The sequence below is a fragment of the Molossus molossus genome, unplaced genomic scaffold (assembly GCF_014108415.1).
Source record: "Molossus molossus isolate mMolMol1 unplaced genomic scaffold, mMolMol1.p scaffold_m16_p_9, whole genome shotgun sequence".
NCBI lineage: Eukaryota > Metazoa > Chordata > Mammalia > Chiroptera > Molossidae > Molossus > Molossus molossus.
The window spans coordinates 31305936-31324664 of NW_023425403.1; the positions used below are offsets into that span (position 1 = coordinate 31305936).

An 18729-nucleotide genomic window follows, 5' to 3' on the forward strand; every position below is an offset into this window, starting at 1 on the left:
AATCCTGGCCTGTGCTAATGACAGCGAGAGCTGATGCTTGCATAGTGCCTTCTACTCTTGGCAGTGTTTATCTAACTAACAACTGTGGCGTAGTTAAGGAAGGTCTTATTATTCCTACTTTGCAGATGAGGCAACTGGGGTTCCGGGCTTGCCTAGATCACAGAGTTAAGCTACAGGAGAGCCAGATGGAAGGCAGGCCTACTCTCTGAACCCAAGTCTGTCATTTTCCTTGTTAGGATCTGCTGCTTTACCTGTGGGTAGGGAAGAAATCCAGGTTTAGATCTGTTTGGGGATGAGCCTATGTCAAGACCGTCAGGCCTGGCTGCTGGAGTTGAGCACCGATGAGAAGATGCTAGGTGGGGCCATTCCACTGGGATTTCATTCCTTGGCCCAGGTTTCATTGGGGTGGCTTGGAAGGCATGGAGATTGCCCTGAGTTTTATTGACCTCATCTTCACAGGTTCAGGTTTTCTCCATCACAAAAATATATTCATTAATCATGGCACTAAAGTTTGCAATTTGGGAAAGTTACTGAGAAACAAGAAACAAACTGGTATTAAAACGTCACTAGGTGTTTGTTCTTGGTACTTTTAGTCCCAATGCATTTCTGGTGAGTCCGGATCATTCCGTAACTGCTTGACAGTCGCAGTGCCCTCAGGGTTATAGAAGAAACACGGCCAGATGTGGATGGCCCTGGGTCGTGACTGTCCAGGGCACTCTGCTGGCCCGGGGAGCACCGCTGCCCGAGTGACTTGTCTGTCTGCCCTTTTAGAGCTGCCAACTTCAGGAACTTCACCTTCATCCAGCTGAGCGGAGAGTTTTCCCGGGGAAAGGGCCTCGATGTGGGAGCCCGCTTCTGGAAGGGAGGCAACGTCCTTCTGTTTTTCTGTGACGTTGACATCCACTTCACCTCCGAATTCCTCAATACCTGTAGGCTGAACACACAGCCAGGTAAGGTCTCTCACACTCACGCATCCCTCTCTCCTCCGTTCACTCATGTCCTGCTTCCGAATCAGCCTGATTTCCCCCCGGTGACAAAGGACAGGAAAACCATCTGGTTTGGTTTCTCCTTTGGTGTCACAGTGTGGGCGCATCAGCCGCTATGATCGTGGACTCTGTTCCAAGTTCATGTTTATAACCCCTTTCCATTTTCTCAGGAGAAAGTGTGGTGGGACGACATGACCTGGAGAAACTTCCTGAAACCAAAGAGAAAGGAGTAGCTGTGGGCAGTTACCCAGGGAGGAAGTGCTCTGAGCAGAAATAACCCACAATATGAAAATCACTTTCATAGAGTTTGACTTGTAGGCAAGACTGGTATTCAGCTGGTGACTACTGAATGGGCATGTCAGTTGTTAAAATATTGAAACACTTCATGTAAATTGGTAAAGTGTAACTACCCTAGGCTCCCCCTTTGTCTACTCCTGCTACCTGAAATCACCCTGGTCTCTGGCAACCCTTCAGATTGCCCCACGAGCCAGCAGTTAACGGGTCCATGTCTGGCAGGGCAGAAGGCATCAGGACTGCCTTTCACACCCACTTTCATTGGTTGATGCCCAGTGCCAGAGCCACTGACTGTCAATGTTTTGGATAACACTTCCAAGCTAAAGAGGCCAGACATATCTGAGAGCCTGGGCATCTGGTCCACCCAGCACGGAACTTTAAGATCTGTTTTAGACATAAGAGAAGGAAAAGGAAAAGTGTCTGTGAATGTTGGGGGTCGTTCTGAGGGCTGAGTATACGTGAACAACCCTCACAGTTTTATCTGTTGTTTTCAGCCAAAGTTTGCTTTCTGTTCTGCAGGGAAGAAAGTGTTTTACCCAGTCCTTTTCAGTCAGTACAATCCTGGAATAATATATGGGCATCACGATGCGGTCCCTCCCTTGGAACAGCAGCTGGTGAGTAATTACCCTGCAGGTGCCTTGGTGGGACTCTGCTCCATGTCTTCCATTAGCAGGGGCACCTGGCCATGAGTACAGGTGAGTGGAAACCTGTGCATTGATTCCTGTATTAATTTTTAAGTTTGTCAGATGTTCTGGCCTTTGCTCCCAGTGCCTTGTTGATTGAAAGTGCTTGCAATATTTAAAAGTGGGAAATAAATAGGAACAGTACCTTACAGAAAGGCAATTTCACACCTTCCTAGTTTTCTTCCGTGTTCTTTGGAAACTAGTATTATTGCATTATGGATGCAGCACATTTTCTCTTTATCATTACCAAATCCTGCAAGGTAAGAAAGGTGAGATTTGTGTTCCCATTTGACAGATGGAAACCAGAAGTCAGAAAGGGGTGGCTCTCCCCAGCACACAGTGAGTCAGTGGGGGAGCAGGGACCCGATCCAGTGCCTGCCCATCATGCTGTCATTCCCACATCTCACAGTGGCTTGGGGTGGACATGAGCATTAGCAATGTCACATGCAAGGTGGCTTCTCTGCTAAGATCTCAGCTGCATAGGTGGTGGAGAGCGGAACCACACAGCCACCGAGGATCTCTGTAAGCTGAGTTGTCTCCACTGGTGGTGGCAGGAGTCGGTCCATTTAGCAGAGAAGCAGGGCAGGCAACAGGAAGATGAGATAAGCCAGAGGGTCTCTGTGCCACACACAGGCAGGCATGCCCCTCTGAGGTTCAGTTTCCCATTCTTGTTGTTACTCCCCAAGCTGGGCTGTGATCTGCAGAGAGATCAGCAGGGCTTGTCTAAAGCTGTGTTCTAGCTCAAGCTGAATCTCAGGGGAGCATCTGACCTGGGGGCTTCGGTGTTTCGCCGCTTGGGTGGCTTGGTCTCCTGTGCGAGGCAAAGCCATGTGTCCTCCCATGAGCACCTTGTAGGCTGGGGAAGGGGCTCTGCTGTGTGAAAGTGAAAATATGATAGACTAAGTTTCTCATGCTTCGGTGCAAAGGGAGGGTAAACTGACTTTCACTGAAAATGTGTGTTTTAGGAAATTCTTTTGTAGGATGGATTCTGTGTTTAAGCTTCCAGAAGTAGCAAAACCTGTTTTCTTCAGTCATATCCACTCCAATTAACCTCTGGCCGGTGATGTGATGGTCTGTTCCAGAAAGTTTCAGCTTGGGTTCTTTCAGGTTGGACAAGGATCACGTCCTAGCAGGGTTTCACTGGGGACCCACGCCATTCACTACAGTAATAATATAACTTTCCCTCCCCCCATGAAAGTCTGATACCACAGATATACTGACAGTCTGTTTATGAACTGTATGTAAATATGTACTTTATACATAAACACAGTAAAGTGTTTCACTCCCCCAAAACCAATTTTTATCTACCCCCGTTGAGCAGAAACACTTCTTATTTCCATTCTGCAAGAGGTCTAAGCTTCTGGGGTCTGAGGGGTAATGGGATACAGAGTAAACGTTTCTTTGATTTTAAATAAAGTGCCGTGTTACATTTTGTATCAAGTGTGATTAAGGTTTTGATTTTAAGCTCCTAAAGACCTTATTTGCTTGCAGGGAATTCTTTTCATATCACAGGTTAAAAGTTTATCCTGTTATTACCATTCCTGCAGGGAAGGCAGAGAGAGGTATGGCAGAGTGAAGCCAGATTCTCAGAGCCTCAGAATTAGTGGTCAAGCCAGAAACAGAACTCACATTGCTGTGCCCACGACGGGAACCTGTGAATTATCCTGCCACCTTCAGCAGTTACTTCTAAATATACGCTCGACTTCTCCCAGACCACATAAGTCTGATCTTTTGGGGTTCAATGTTTATGACCGTTTAGTCCAGAGAAACACAGCAGTTGTCTGTGTGGTGCAGAGGTCTCCATCCAAAAAAGTAAAGTATTGATTGTGTCCTTACTGGATGAGTCATTTTTTGAGTACTGGCTGCTTACAGAGAACTAGTTTAAGTGTTAGTCGCGGAGTCAGAGACCTGAAACAGTTTTGTATACACAGAAGTGATTGCAAAATCATTTCAATGACTCTCTTCTTCTCTCTAGACTTGCCCAAGATCACACAGCCAGCCAGCTAGTAGCAGAGCTCAGGCCAAAATGAGGATTTCCTTACTCTAGTGCAGGGGAAATAGATTTGCTTAGGATCTAGATGAGAGCTGAAATATAAAGGAAGTGATCTGACAGAAATTCCGAGGGAGGACATCAAGCCACAGAAATGAGTGTACTGGAGAGAGAATGTGTAGGAGCTAAGGAGGTATAAAATAAAAAGTAATGATAAGAGAGGGATAAGTTAGGAAAGACTTCCTACCAAGGGTTAATTTTGGCTCAGTCTAGAAAGATATGGTGCATCTATATTAATGCATCCTTGATGGCCTTCCTGGAATACCTCAGTATCAAAGGTGAAGGGAGAACATAGATCCCCAGTGTTGCCGTAACAGAAGTTATTTATTTATACAAACAAAAGTCAACTTTTTCCGGCAGCCCTGCAGATATGACCTCATAGTCAGTTTGCTAGTTACTACTTCTCCTGGCTATTGCCACTGATATTTGATGACATTCTGTCTGCAGACAAAGCAAGAAACCAAACTTATGGTTTTGTTTGTGTGGATGTGTGTGTGTTCAGACTACTTGTTTCTTTACTTTCAAGTACGGACTATTAGTAATAAGTAGTAAGTGAAATCATGGGATTTCATATGAATATTTACTTTCTTGAGTTTTATACCTGAGATGAAACTTGCTGATGCTTTACTATAGAAGCAGCTCTCTGAGAAAGGAATGACTGTAATTTCAATAAGTATTGATATTCCAGCCCTGGCCAGTTTGGTTCAGTGGTTAGAGCATCGGCCCGCGGACCAAAGAGTCATGGATTTGATCCCTCTCTCCATTCCCTCCCCTCCCCTCCACTCTGTCTAAAAGATAAATGGAAAAAATATCCTTGGGTAAGCATTTAGAAAAAAAGTATTAATATTCTACTTTGTGGTTCAAGCCTCGTTAGTTCTTGCCGAGGCCATGGTGAGAGCCTCTTACCACTTTTGTCTTCTATACTCAGTCTTTCCTTCACCCTCTGCCAGAGACACGTTTCCAAAATGCAGATTAATTTTATTTAAAAAATCTTTTAAGGCATAAAGCCAGTGGTGTGTAAGTAGATGCTTAACAACCCACTCTCTGAAAGGGGGGAAGGCCCTAACGCATAGCGTTTGCCATTTCCCATGGTGTCAATTCCCCCGCCGTGGCCTAGGTCAGGCTACTGATGCCGTGGCACGCAACACAGATTTGGGAAGAAACTTGGCACAATCCTGGCTGGCCCCTAGCACAGCACTGCAACCCTGATTCCTTGTTGAGATTAACCATCCTCCACAAACTGACTCTAAAACTGATGACACAGAAAATGTCTGCAAGCCCAGCACCTGGCACAGGGTACCAGCTCGACAGATCTGCTCTGCCAGGTGAGAACCCTGCCCAGAGTCTCCTCGTCTCCTTCCACCTCAGGGCCATCTCCTTACCGTGTCTACTGCCCACAGTACTCAGCGTCTCAGTCTGCCATGTGGCCCACTCATCATTTAAATCTGATGACCTTGTGCCACTGTGTTCAGTGTGCAGATGGTATGCTGGCCCCTGTCCTCTCCCTCTCCCTCATTAAACCCTCACTTCTCTACCCACTTCCAAAAAGTATTTATCACTAAACTGCATTTCAGTTTAAACTTCTAAAAATTGCTGACCAGGCATTGTCTGCTTTTATTTATTTGGGAAGCAGACACTCACTGAGTACCAGGAGTAACATTAGCAGGTGCAATCTATGCATCTTTTGTAAGCCAGCAGGGTGCTGCGTTATCTCATGTCGTACACAGCACTGCTACATGCGAACAGGCATCATTATGCTCCTTTCACAGACGAAAAACTTGAAGTTCAAAGGCATACGTCACCTGCTCAGACTTCTAGGTGGCAGGGTCGGGAGTAGACATGCCACCACGTGATGGAGACAGGGCTTAGGATGCTGAGTGGACACACTCTTTGGCCTCAGCGTGCCACCAGGGAGCACCAAGTCTAGTCTGTGGTTACAGGTCCTTAGAACATGGGGAACCTGGACCATTCCTTGTCCAGTAGGCTACCCTTCAGAAGACACTTCATTTGTCTAATCCTCATTACTGATAAAAGACAACTTGTTGAAAATGTGGGTTAGCACAAATCTTGGAGGAGGTGACATTTGAGTTTGTCCTTAAATCAATTCTTTGAAAGCTGTGGCCCCAGAATATTTTATTTCTCAAGAAATAGAAACTGTTGTGGCATTGTGCCTTACCATGATGCATGAGTGAACCACATGCAGCCCCTTGGAATCCCAAGCTGGGTGCTCACCAAGCCCCCAGGGCCCAGAGAATGAGGAGAGCATCGTGGGGGCCAGACGACACCCCACCCAGCCGCAGAAGACCCTGAAGCTCAAGGTGTCTGCTCCTCACGGCCAGGGCTGGCTGCCTACCCTGCTCGGCCTAGTACACAATGAAAATGCAGGGTCCTTGTTCGGAACTTAGTAAGAATGTAAGGATGGCAGCAGCAGAGCATTAAACTGGGCCTGAGGCCTTCTGAGCAAGGGGCCTGTGGACCGAACCCTGCCTGCCTGCCGGCCACGAGGGCAGAAATGAGCTCGATGGACACCACTCGGTGTTTCCGGTGAACCTGAGGCTGCTCAGACACAACCTCGGTTCTTGGGAGGCTCTCTTGTATTTGGAGGAAATGCTCTGCATGAGTATATGTTATTTATATTTTATTTGAGGGCCCTGATTGCTTCATGGGCAGTTGTCCAAGTCCATGCAATTAAAGCAGACAGACACTGCCGGCCTCCCCCGCCCCCCGCAGCTGCAGGTGGCCACCTTCTCTTGTCTCTGGGGAGAGGCGCTGATTGGTGCTTTGTGTTTTGGTCCTAAGAGAAAATAATCACCCGGATCACATGAATCGCCCACAGAGGTGCGGGTCTGGAAACTTCCTGTGGAAGGGCAGGCCTGACGACTGTCCTTTCTTGTGTCAGGCCCTGCAGTGCTCTGCGGGATTGAGGTGGGAGAGCAAGGTGCTTCAGGGAGTTAAGAGGAAGCCAGCCCTGGAAAGAAATTTTGAAAAGTGATGATAGCACTTGAAAACAGGTCAGAACATTCAGGACAGAAGGAGAGGATGTTTCTCTTTTATTTTATTTTTTTTAATTTTTTTTTTTTATCCTCACCTGAGGACATTTTTCCATTTTTTTGTACAGATAGAGTGGGAGGGAGAGAGAGGAAGAGAGAGAGAGGGAAACATCGATGTGGAAGGGATACATCGAGTGGCTGCCACCCGTACGACCAACCAGGGCCGGGGACAAACTGCAACCGAGGTACATGCCCTTAGCGGGAACCGAACCCGGGTCTCTCCGGACCGCAGGCGGATGCTCTAACCGCTGAGCCAAACCGGCCAGGGCTTTATGAATTTTTTTTTTTTTTATCCTCACCCGAGGACATTTTTCCATTTTTTGTACAGATAGAGTGGGAGGGAGAGAGAGGAAGAGAGAGAGAGAGAGAAACATTGATGTGAAAGGGACACATCGAGTGGCTGCCACCCGCACGACCAACCAGGGTCGGGGACAAACTGCAACCGAGGTACATGCCCTTAGCGGGAACCGAACCCGGGTCTCTCCGGACCGCAGGCCAACGCTCTAACCGCTGAGCCAAACTGGCCAGGGCGGGATGTTTCTCTTTTAAAGTCTAATCTTTATCTTGGGTTTCCTTCCTCCTCTAGACATCACTGTTATGTATCTTTTCAAAGCTTGACCAGGACAGGGGAGTTTCATATGCTTGGAGCAGCAAAGGTTCTGCGAAGTTAAGCCTCTGCTTAGACCCCCGGAAGGTGAAAATATTTTTCACGGTTCTGTGGGTTTTCGCACTGGAATTCCTGGGCCTTCGCTGATCCATGCTCCAACAAGGGTCCCAGCTTGAACCATGTCTGTTTCCTCTGGCTTGACCTTGTTTCTGCTCAAGGATGGCTCCTCATCCATTTATTGGAAAAGTATAGCAGGTCCTCAAATAACGTCATTTTGTTCAACATCATTTCATGATAACGTTGATGAGATGCCGTAGGAACTCGACTCCTGTTTGAATCAGTTAGCCTATGGTAATGTTGGTTTTGTTATACGTTGTTTGGCTTAAAACCTATCAACGATGTTAACTGGTGACTTATTGTATTGATTGATACAATAATGCCTAGGTGCTGGAGACACAGCCATGGACGAGACCAAGGCCCTGAGCTTATGTTCACCAGTGGTAGTGGGCGAAGACAGTCAGCTACCAGAGAAACAAATGCAATAGGATGATTTCAGAGCCTGGTTTATAGAGAAAATAAACCTGGTGATGGAGTAGAGTGTGACGGGTGGGAAGGGTTGACAGTGGTTGGGAGGGCCAGGATGATGACTGAGCAATGACATTGAAGTGAGCAAGGCAAGGGTGACCCAGGGAGGGGTTTCTGCAAGTGTCCAGCTGTAGATACCTGTGAGCCTGGTGCGTTCAAGGGGCAGATTATAAGGAGTCTGTATATAAGAGGCACATAGGATGGGCAAGGTGGGCAGGGGCCAGGTCACATGGGGCCTTTGCAGACTAGAGGTTTCCTTGTGGATTTTATTCTAATTGCATTAGAGAGAATGCAATTAAAACCACTGCAAGGCTTTAAATGGGAACGTGCCGGGATCTGATGTACACTTGAGAGCGCTCACTCCCAGCGAAGCTGCCCCTTGAGGGCTCCACTCCAGTTAGCGACTCAGCACAGCGGGGAGGGGGAGAGCCTCTAATAAGTGAACTCTAATAAGTGCACTCCATCTCGCCCTGACAGTATTTGCTGTGGGCACGATCGCATCAGTGCCCACCATGGGCTACATTTCAATGAGTTCTTCAGATAGGGGCTTTTTGTGGCTTGCCAACATTAATAAGAGTTTATATAGCTCATTCCCCAGCCCACAAATCCATTTGTTTCTGTCACACTGTCCCCAGCTGAGGGTCATGCTTCACTTGGAGCAGGCTCGCCAGGCACTACGTCCACTCCCGGTCCTGGGATGCTAACTCTTGCAAACCCCCTTTGTCTTGCTTCCCAAGCCCAGACCCATTGTTTTCCCTTTAGGAGCGTCTCTTTGACATTCCATGCAGACCTCAGCCAATATCTCAAGTCTGGATACTGGATGACTCTTTGACTCCATTTTTGTCCAGAAGCATAGAGGACTTGTCTGCGGCCTGGCCATCAAACAGGATGTTAAGCCATTAGCTGTAACAGCAATAGTGTACCTGGTATGACAGGGATGAAACAGAAAGCATTTAAAAAAAATGACTCAGTGGAGATATTTTCTGACTTTCCTGCCCCGAAAAATCTTTCCAGTTGATACTAATGAAATTGTCTTGTCTCTTGGGAGATACAGTAGTACAGGCCTTTGTCCTGAAGCAGGACTGGAGAGCATTGCTGGGGACCACAGGAACCGATCGGACCTCTTTGGTCTGGACTCTCCTTAGGCGGTCCTGATGCGTGCCAGCTGTGGTGCAGACGACACCCTGTGGGGGTTGTAGTGAACATAAGATTGTTTCATAGGTTACGCAGTAAAAGAGTTTTCAGGTTCATCAACCCTTCTGCAAGCCATTTGTCGAATTCAGTTTAGCCCGTGGTACAGATTAAGGGAAACCTCTGGGAGGTGAAATGACAGTATAGGATAAATGTTTGGATCTGAGAGCTGGAAGAGACCTTGGGGGTGATTTAGCTCAATCTCCTCATTGATAGGAAAGGAAATGGAGGCTTGAAGAAGTGTGGGACCTGCCTGAGGCAAAAGAGCCAGCCAGCTGTCCAGGGGGGACAAGCACATGCTCTTTCTCATTGGCTGCATCTAGAGCCAGATGTCCCAGACCGAGCGTGCAGAAGTCAGAGTGCATGGGGACCCGCTGCAGCCACCCCCCCTCCCCCACCCAGGGGACTGCCTTTCACCGAAGCACCTTTGTGAACTACAGGAATGAATCATGAAAAACAACTATTAAAATGAGTCCCAAAACCCTTTCCAGAATTACCTCAGCCAAAAATATAGAAGCAGTTTTTTAGAAGCCTTGCAGCTTCAGCAAGTACATTGGAAATGTGCTGGCAAAGTAAGAGGTGGGGCAGGGCCAGGTCTCCCTTTTTGAAGACAGTCACTGCTTGGATGGCCTCTCGGCAGCCCTGCAGCCTGGCAACAATTTGCAGATGCTTTTTGGAGCCGTTTGGTTTTAAAACAGTTTAAAGATGAATGGACAGAGTCTTTTTTCATAACCTGGACTCTTAGTGCCTTTTCCTCAACAAGCGAGAGCAGAGCCGGTCACACACTGAAGTCTCGGGTTTTCCTTTTATTGCCTGAGGGAGTCCTGTTTGTGCGCTGTGCCAGGGCAGCTGAATTCTGAGTTGTTCTCTATCCCTTTTCTCAACTTCCTGAGCCCTTTGCTGGCTCCTAGCCCGGCCCTGTGTGAGGGGCCGAGGCCTCCAGTTCTCGCTGGCACTGGTGTTGGGCCAGACACGTAGGTGGCTTTTCCATGGCGCGGCTCAAAAACTTGCTGTCCGGTTTGTTTTTGAGTGTGTGTGTGTGTGTGTGTGTGAGTGTGTGTTTCCATGCCTATACCCTAGAAACATTCCAGCCAGAGTTGCCAAAAATCACAAGGCCCTGTTTTGGGGCTGGTGAGCTGACTATTCCTAACTGTCTGAAAGGACTACAGTCCATCTGCAGTTCCCACATAGCGCTGTGGCTATTTATCAGTGCTGGGGTGGGCTCGCTATTTAACAGTGCTTAGGCGAGGTTTTGAAGAGTCTCTATTTGTTGTTATCCACTCTGTCCTTCCCCCTCAAATGAAGTGCTTTCCCTGCAGGTCATAAAGAAGGAAACTGGGTTTTGGAGAGACTTCGGATTTGGGATGACATGTCAGTATCGGTCAGACTTCATCAATATAGGTAAGACTAATCCACTTGCAACAAGTCTGCATCTCTACTGCCACCTAGAGGCCAGTGAAGGGCCATGAGGGAATCGGGTCAGCCACTTCTTAAGGAAAGGCCGTTCAAGTTCATTCCTCTTACCATGGACTTGCGGTGTTTGGCACTTTAGCCCCTATAATCTCCACCTGTACTGCTCAATCATCCCAAATAAGGCTTGCACCTGGAGAGTAAAGGCCACTCCTATAAAAACACAGGTTTGAAGCAACTCCCCCAGTGCCTCCTTCCAACCCAGCCTGCTTCTTCGCCCCGTCATGAACATCCTGGGCCTCCACAGCAGGGGGACTCCATTAAAAAAATAGGGTGACATGGGGAATTTTGGAAAATCACACACCAGGAAAGATCCAGATTTCTCTCTGCTGCACCTTCGAAAAGTCCAGATGTCACTTGAAGCTCTGAATGTACAGTCACTGTGTACACACACACACACACACACACACACACACACGCAGGTTCCCAGAGCACACACAGGAAAGGCCCTTAGGTTGCAGTTGAGGACACGTAGGCTGTCAGGGGCAAAGTGAAGGACATGGTCAGGATGAGAACAGAGTGTCTGCTGCCCCCTCTTGGAAATTCCACACACTGTCCCCGTGGTGGTTCTAACTGATGTGCCTCTGGAGGGGGTAGAATTGTGGGTTATACATGACTAGGGAGTCAGCGAACAGGTCAGAAACCTTGATCTGGGGACTGGGCTCAGGGTGGCCCCCAAGCAGGATGGAGTTGGGAGGTTTTGTCCTCACACCGTGTGGCAACTCCCATCTCCACCGTCTCCCTGGGGCCTCCCAGAGCCTGCTCACCTTGCTCTCCTGCTCCACTCTTCCTCTGGCCCAACGCCTAAAGCTTTCCCCCTTTAAAAAAATGTTTTTTAAATTTATTTTTTAGAGAGAGATGGAAACATTGGTGTGAGAGCAATACATCGATTGGCTGCCTCCTGTACTCTCCCTGCCGGGGGTCGAGCCCACAACCTGGGCATGTGCCCTGAGTGGGAATCAGACCAGAACCTCTCAGTCCATGGGGCGATGTTCAGTCCACTGAGTCACACCAGCTGGGTCTAAAGCTTCCCTTTAAAGATCAGTGAGTCTGTTCAGCAGCCCCAGGATTTTGTTCAGAAGTAGAGTAGTCTACAGGGACTACAGAAACCACAGACATCACCAGTTAAAAAGAAAAAGCAAACAACCTGCAGTCAAGCCCTGTCAGAAGCCGCAGAGCGCCCAGGATGTCGGTCTCTGAGTGGCGGGTGCCCTCCGATAACCGGCAGTGAGCCACAGGTGTGCTTTGATTTCTCTAAAAATGTAATCCTATGTGATTTCGTGCAAATCAATTTCCAAAAGTGACATATTTTTTTAAATTTCTAAAGGAGATTTCCATTTCAAGAAGCTATTTTCTTGCTTTATATGTCGGGAGAGATTATTCTGTGGTGATGTATGTTTATCAAATTTGGGCTTATAATACATTTTTTCCCTAAAGATAGGGCATAGCTATAATCGAAAAACATGGGAGTGGCAGGCTGGGAAGGGTGCTGTTGCTCAGTAAGCTGTTAAGACCACAGAATGAATCTTTGAGTTACATCTGTCCCCCAGTCATTCTTTTCAATCGTGTATTAATTTGCAAGCGTCATATACTTGTGCAACTTCTACTTAACACGTTGTGATGATACCAGTGGGAATGGTAAATCAGTTACAGCTGACCAAGCACTGTCCCTTACATTACTGTCTCATTTGGTTATGACACCTACTTCATTTCAGGATAAAGCAACCAAAGCTCAAGAGAGCTAAAGTGGAAGCTTGGAGGAGAACCAAGACTCAAATTCCAGACCCTTGACTCAGAATGGTTTCTGCTTGCACACTGTTGGGGGGCGGGGCCCCTCAGATCACTCATATACACGGCCCAGGGGTGGGTGGGTGGATGTGGGTTCCCTGTGTTTGGGGAGTCTCTGCTCCGGATCCAGCGATAGCCTTGATCAGAGCAGCGTGCTTTGGGGGCCACAGGGGACAGAAGGGCTGCATGTAACTGAGAAAAGATGTTGAGAATCACCTGCCTGTTTCTTATGAGAGCAGGAGAACTCTCCCAGGTGAGACAGGAGCAATGACAACAAGAGGGCAGTTTTCTTTGGCTCTACTTGAGACATGGTGGGCTTTAGATTAAGAAACAACCTGGGGGATCTTGATGTACAAAGGTGAGAGTTTGGGGACCATCACTTACGTTGTGAAGCAGTCCACTCCTCCGTGAAACACGGTTTTCTGAGTAGAACTTCCAAACTGACTGGGACCGGTCCCTTTAACATGAGTCATTTCACCAGCTTTTGGGGACCACATTAGTTTCTCTGAAAGGAAGAGTGCTTTTGTGGGATGTGATTTTTTCACGCTGAGATCCTGTTTTACTCCTTCACTCTGCATGCCTCCTCCGGTTTATTCCATGTGAAGGGGCAGGAGGAGGCCCCATTCAAACAGAAAAGCAGGTGTTTTCATTGGGAGGTTCCCGGTTGAGGGGAGGGTGCCCTGCAGCTCTTAGTGGGAGGCTGGGCTCACCGTTAGCATTGCTGACAGCTCCTGAAGGCAGGCAGCGGCTGGGGATTCTGCTGCAGCCCTGTCCTCTCCAGGAGCTGGTTGGTGCCGGGGGCCATGCAGGTCCTCTGTCCTCTGACTGGATAGACACGTAATTTGTAGGGTCAGTGAAACACTCTCCCCTAAATGCTTGCCTTCATGCAGCTCAGGAAGGCACGTATAGATCAGGAGATGCGTCGAGATGACTCAGCAGAATGTTCTCTCCTGGCAGGTGGGTTTGATCTGGACATCAAAGGCTGGGGCGGAGAGGACGTGCACCTGTACCGCAAGTACCTGCACAGCAACCTCATAGTGGTGCGGACACCGGTGCGGGGCCTCTTCCACCTGTGGCACGAGAAGCGCTGTGTGGACGAGCTGACCCCCGAGCAGTACCGGATGTGCATGCAGTCCAAGGCCATGAACGAGGCCTCCCACGGGCAGCTGGGCATGCTGGTGTTCAGGCACGAGATTGAGGCTCACCTTCGCAAACAGAGACAGAAGACAAGCAGCAAGAAAACATGAACTCCCAGGGAGAGCTGCGGGGAGATGTTTCTTTTTCCTTTTTTCCCTTTTGCAATTAACCTGACGGGTGGCTGCAACAAGGACAAGATTTTCATAAAGGGCAAAAACAGAAGTTGACTGATTAGTAAAAGATGAGGGGAGAGAGCCTCCAATTTCTGCCTGTGTGGGTTTACGCACCAGGAATTAAAACCTGCCACTTTGTCTGCCAAAGCAGCCCAAATGGTTCCTGCAATATCTGAGGAAGGAGAACGGTAGTGAGGTTGTAAGCTTGATGGCCTGGAGGTTTTGTTTGTGTTTGCAGCAAAGTCAGATAGGTTGTTTTCTATGCTCATTGAAATATTTATGAACTAAGACCAGTTTTGTAAAAAGTTCATTAGAACGGAAGGCAGGTTTCTCCCCGTATGAATGCTTGTATCAGTAGCGCTCTGGTGTCTAGGGATGCTTAAACAACAGAAGGCAGGTGAGGAGACCGTGGGAAATTCAAAGATACCCTCATGACAGCCCTTGTGAGTATATTAAGCAAAACCAAATGGACTAAAAAAGAAAAGAAACCATAACTGTGTGTCATTACCCCCTCCCCCCAGATAAACCAAAAATAATATCATCTTTTTGGTTGTAGTTTTAACCATCTCCATTTGTTTATTTTATTTTTAAATGCACTTTTCTTTTGCTTATGAGTTATATTTTGCTTATTTAATGACCTATTTGCAAGCCTTATTAGAGAGAGCACAAGTTAGCATACACTCTCATCTTTTTTTAAGAAGATACTTCTAGATGCATATGAGAACTTGCCGTTCAGAGCATCAGATTGATGCCCACGTCCGAGGACCTGCCAGATGCCAACCCTGCCAGGCTCTATGTCAGACCTTTACCTGGAAGGCCACTGACGGATCAAGACATGAAGTACTTTATCTGAAGAGTATTTCAGAAGAGGAGCAACTGAACACTGGAGGGAGAGAAAAAATATATACTTTTTTACCTTAACAGAAAGGGAAACCCATTCAGTCTGGTGGCAACTTGATTTATTTAAAAGCCAGAAAACACATTTTTCCCTTGGGAGAACTGAGGACTACTTTCTCACCTGTTTAAATAAGCCAAAGTACACTGTGTGAACCAAACAATCTCTTTTCGAAGCAGGGTGCTCTTCCTGGCTTCTGGTTACCATGAGAATAATTGCAGCAAAATGCATTTGTGAAAGATCACTCCATCTGCCGGAGTCTCATGGGATGGGAGATTTTGCTACATGTTCACCCACCGGAGTCTAGGGGGAAGTAACTTTATTATTTTTTAAGTGAAGCAGTTCTACTCAGTTACCAAGATGCTTCTGAAAATTGCATTTTATTACATGTTCCAACTATTAAAAAAAATAAATACAGTTAACATTGAGTGTTTTCTACATTCATGTGGAAATTATTTATTTATTAGCCAGCACCAGATGCATGAGCTAATTATCTCTCTAATTTCTTCTGTTTGCCCTCAGTCAAGCCATTGTTTAAAAGCTTCAAGAACATTCAAGCTGTTGGTGTGTTAAAAAAAATGCATTGTATTGATTTGTACTGGTAGTTCATACAATTTAATTAAACACATGAATGGAAGGTGGCATTGGACAGCTAATAAAATATGATTTGTGGATATGATTTCTTCTGGGAGTAAGAATGCCATACGTTTAGTTTTGGGGAAAGTTTTTTACGCACAGACCAGGGTTGTTCAGCCTCGGCACTGTGGACATTTGGGGCGAGACTGTTTGTCGTGGGGCTGTCCTGTGCACCGCAGGGCATTTAGCAGCTTCCCTGCCTTCTACCCACTCGATGCCAGGAGCATCTCCCACCCAGGCTGACAGCCAATGTCTCCAGTTTTGCCAAATGTCCCTGGAGGGGAAAAGGATCCCTGGCCGAGAACCACTGGTCTAGAGGGAGGAGAGAACCATAATGATAAACTTGGCCGTCAGTACAATTTATTTGTCCTTTTTATTAGAAGAAATTGAGAAATGATTTCCAAGGTCCCTTTGGACTCTAATGGTGTTTGATATTTCTACATACAGTGGTAATATCAGAGATTCGGGACACAGGTCTGGCCTGTCTCCAGTGGGTGTGATGGCTGTGTGGGACTGACCGTCACACTCCTACCCCATTCCCCCAGGGTCGGGATGCATTTCCAGCAAGGCTGGAGGCAGGGAGCAAATGTTTGATCCTGGAGTCAGGCAGGTCTAAGCATCCGACGGGTGGTGCAGTCCCAGGTGGCTCTCGGGCTAGCTGGCTTTTGGTACTTGTCTAAACAGTGGTTAAGAATTGGGTTTTAGCCCTGGCCAGTTTGGCTCAGCGGTTAGAGCGTCGGCCTGTGGTCCCGAGAGACCCGGGTTCGGTTCCCGCTAAGGGCACGTACCTCGGTTGCAGTTTGTCCCCGGCCCTGGTCGGTCGTGCGGGTGGCAGCCACTCGATGTGTCCCTTCACATCGATGTTTCTCTCTCTCTCTCTTCCTCTCTCTCCCTCCCACTCTGTCTGTACAAAAAATGGAAAAATGTCCTCGGGTGAGGGGAAAAAAAAAAAAAAAAGCATAGTCAAGTAAAACAGTTTATTTTCAAAAGGCAGGAGCCCTCCTAAAGCACATGCAAGAGAGAAGCTGTCTTACTTTGGGCTGTTTTATCAAAAATAGCATAGACTGGCGTATACAGAACGTGGATTTCTCAAGGCTGGAAGCGGGGAAGTCCAAGATCAAGGCTCTGGGGATGTGGTGTCTGGTGAGGGCCCTCCTCACTGTGTCCTCACATGGACAAGAGCTCCTTCTGTTCTTAAAGAACACCAGTTCCATCATGGGGGATTCACCCTCAGGGCCTGATTACCTCCTAAAGTCCCCACCTCCTAATACCGTCACATTGGAGATTCAACATATAAATTGGGGGTGGGAGATTCAACATATAAATTGGTACATGCAGTCCAGAGTAGGACCTCTTCCCAATTCCTCCTGAAAAGAAGGACTAGCAAAGACCCCGCTGAAACATTGTAATCAGGGGCTTGGAATTTAACCTTAGACAGCAAAGGAAAGCAATAATGAGCCTGTGACTTGAAGGACTGTCACATGGCGTCTTCTGAAGGAAGGATGCTGCTAAGGAAGCACTGAGTCTTGGGCTTGTGTTAGGTTCCTTTCCACCCTCTTTATCCTCCCTCCATTCTTACTGTATACAAATCACCTAGTAACTAGCCCCAGTCATCTCATGGGAGCTGGAGTATCTAATGTAAACCTCGGGTCTCTTCCAAGCATCAGCGTGCTGACGCAGCCTCCTGAGAGCCCGTGGTTAGCACCTCTTTCCACTTGGCTCTCGGTACTGGCAGATCTGTAGCTTGAAGTCAACTATGGTGAGAGTATTTACACCATGGAAATCAGCAATTAGCAAAGGCTACATACACATCAGGACTCCCCCCAACACTACCCTTCACCCCTCCCCCCCAGCTAATTGTTAATTGTTTACTGGAACACCACAGATGAAATGAGTTGGTATGTGTGACGTGCTCAGCACACGTTGGGCACGTGGCAGGTACTCATGTTCAGCTGCTATTCAATACCAGTACCCATGCCAAGTACCTCCGGGGTACAGGCGGAGAGCTAGTATAGGTCACATTACAGATCATGAACCCATTATGTGGGCATTGTTCTTTATTTCTGTCATTCTGAAAGCAATTTCAATCTATCTGAAGAAGGGTCAATTGAATATAAAATAAAATGGATAATTTCTCCCTTAAATCCATGCTCAGTATTTGGAGTTGATGACCCCCTAGGCAGCTGAGAGTCATTGGAGATTTTTGAAGTAAGAAGCATAGCCAGGCATAGTATGTACATAATGGCAACATTCTAAGTTAGGTAATATCATTACTTCCATTTTATAGGTGCAGGAAACCAAACCTCAGAAATGGTAAAGAGCTCACCCAGAAAGTGTCTGGTTCCAGACTCATACTGTTCCAACTACAGAGGGCTTGGAGGTATTGGGGGAGAAGGTGAGGGAAGTTTTGGCTTGGGGTGAATCTGGAGCCTTTTCTTAAAACCTGGGTTTCCCAATGTTACTTTGTTCTCCAGCCCCCCCTGCAGAATCCCCTGACAATGAATGAAAACTCGGTACCTGGGTGGTCCAGGAACCAGGAAGCTGGCCCCACTTCCCTCCAGCTGTGTGTAATTATCCCACAGTCCCCACAGAAAATGGAGAGAATCAGGAGAGAGTGAAGAAAATGCAAAAAACGGACATAATGAGGAGAGAGTGTAGAGAATGCAGAAAATGGAGAGAATCAAGAGAGAGTGAAGAAAATGCAGCAAATGGAGAAAATCAGGAGAGAGTGAACAGAACTCAGAAAAAAGAGAATCAAAAGAAACTGAAGATACCTCAGAAAATGGAATCAGGAGAGAAGAGAATGCAAAAAACAAAACAAACAAAAAAAAAACAACAAAAAACAAACAAACAAAAAACCAGAATCAGAAGATAGTGAAGAGAACACAGAAAACAGAGAGAATCGGGAGAAGGGAAAGAGAACACATGAAACGGAGATATTGGAAGAGTGAAGAGAACTCAGGAAATGGAGAGAATCAGGAGAGAGAGGGAGAGAATGCAGAAAACAAGGAAAATCAGGAGAGTGAAGAGAATGCAGAAAACAGAATCAGAAGAGAGTGAAAACACAGAAAAGGAAAAGAAATAGGAAAGAACACAGAATACAGAAAATGAAGAGAATAAGAAGAGAGTGTAGAGAACTCAGAAAAAGGAGTGAATCAGAAAAGAGTGAAAATGCAGGAAATGG

The 18729-nt window shown here is 47.1% G+C and overlaps 1 protein-coding gene across 1 annotated transcript in view; it reads left to right on the top strand.

The window, feature by feature from the left end:
• Positions 1 to 15533, top strand: part of LOC118622545 (chondroitin sulfate N-acetylgalactosaminyltransferase 1) — a 227385-nt gene extending 211852 nt beyond the window's left edge. Inside the window, exons 7-10 of the mRNA XM_036249924.1 lie at positions 772 to 950; positions 1800 to 1894; positions 10766 to 10847; positions 13662 to 15533. Of these exons, the coding sequence (XP_036105817.1) occupies positions 772 to 950; positions 1800 to 1894; positions 10766 to 10847; positions 13662 to 13951 (646 nt within the window). The 3' untranslated portion in view covers positions 13952 to 15533. The remainder of the gene's footprint in view (positions 1 to 771; positions 951 to 1799; positions 1895 to 10765; positions 10848 to 13661) is intronic.
• The last annotated feature ends 3196 nt before the right edge of the window (positions 15534 to 18729 follow it).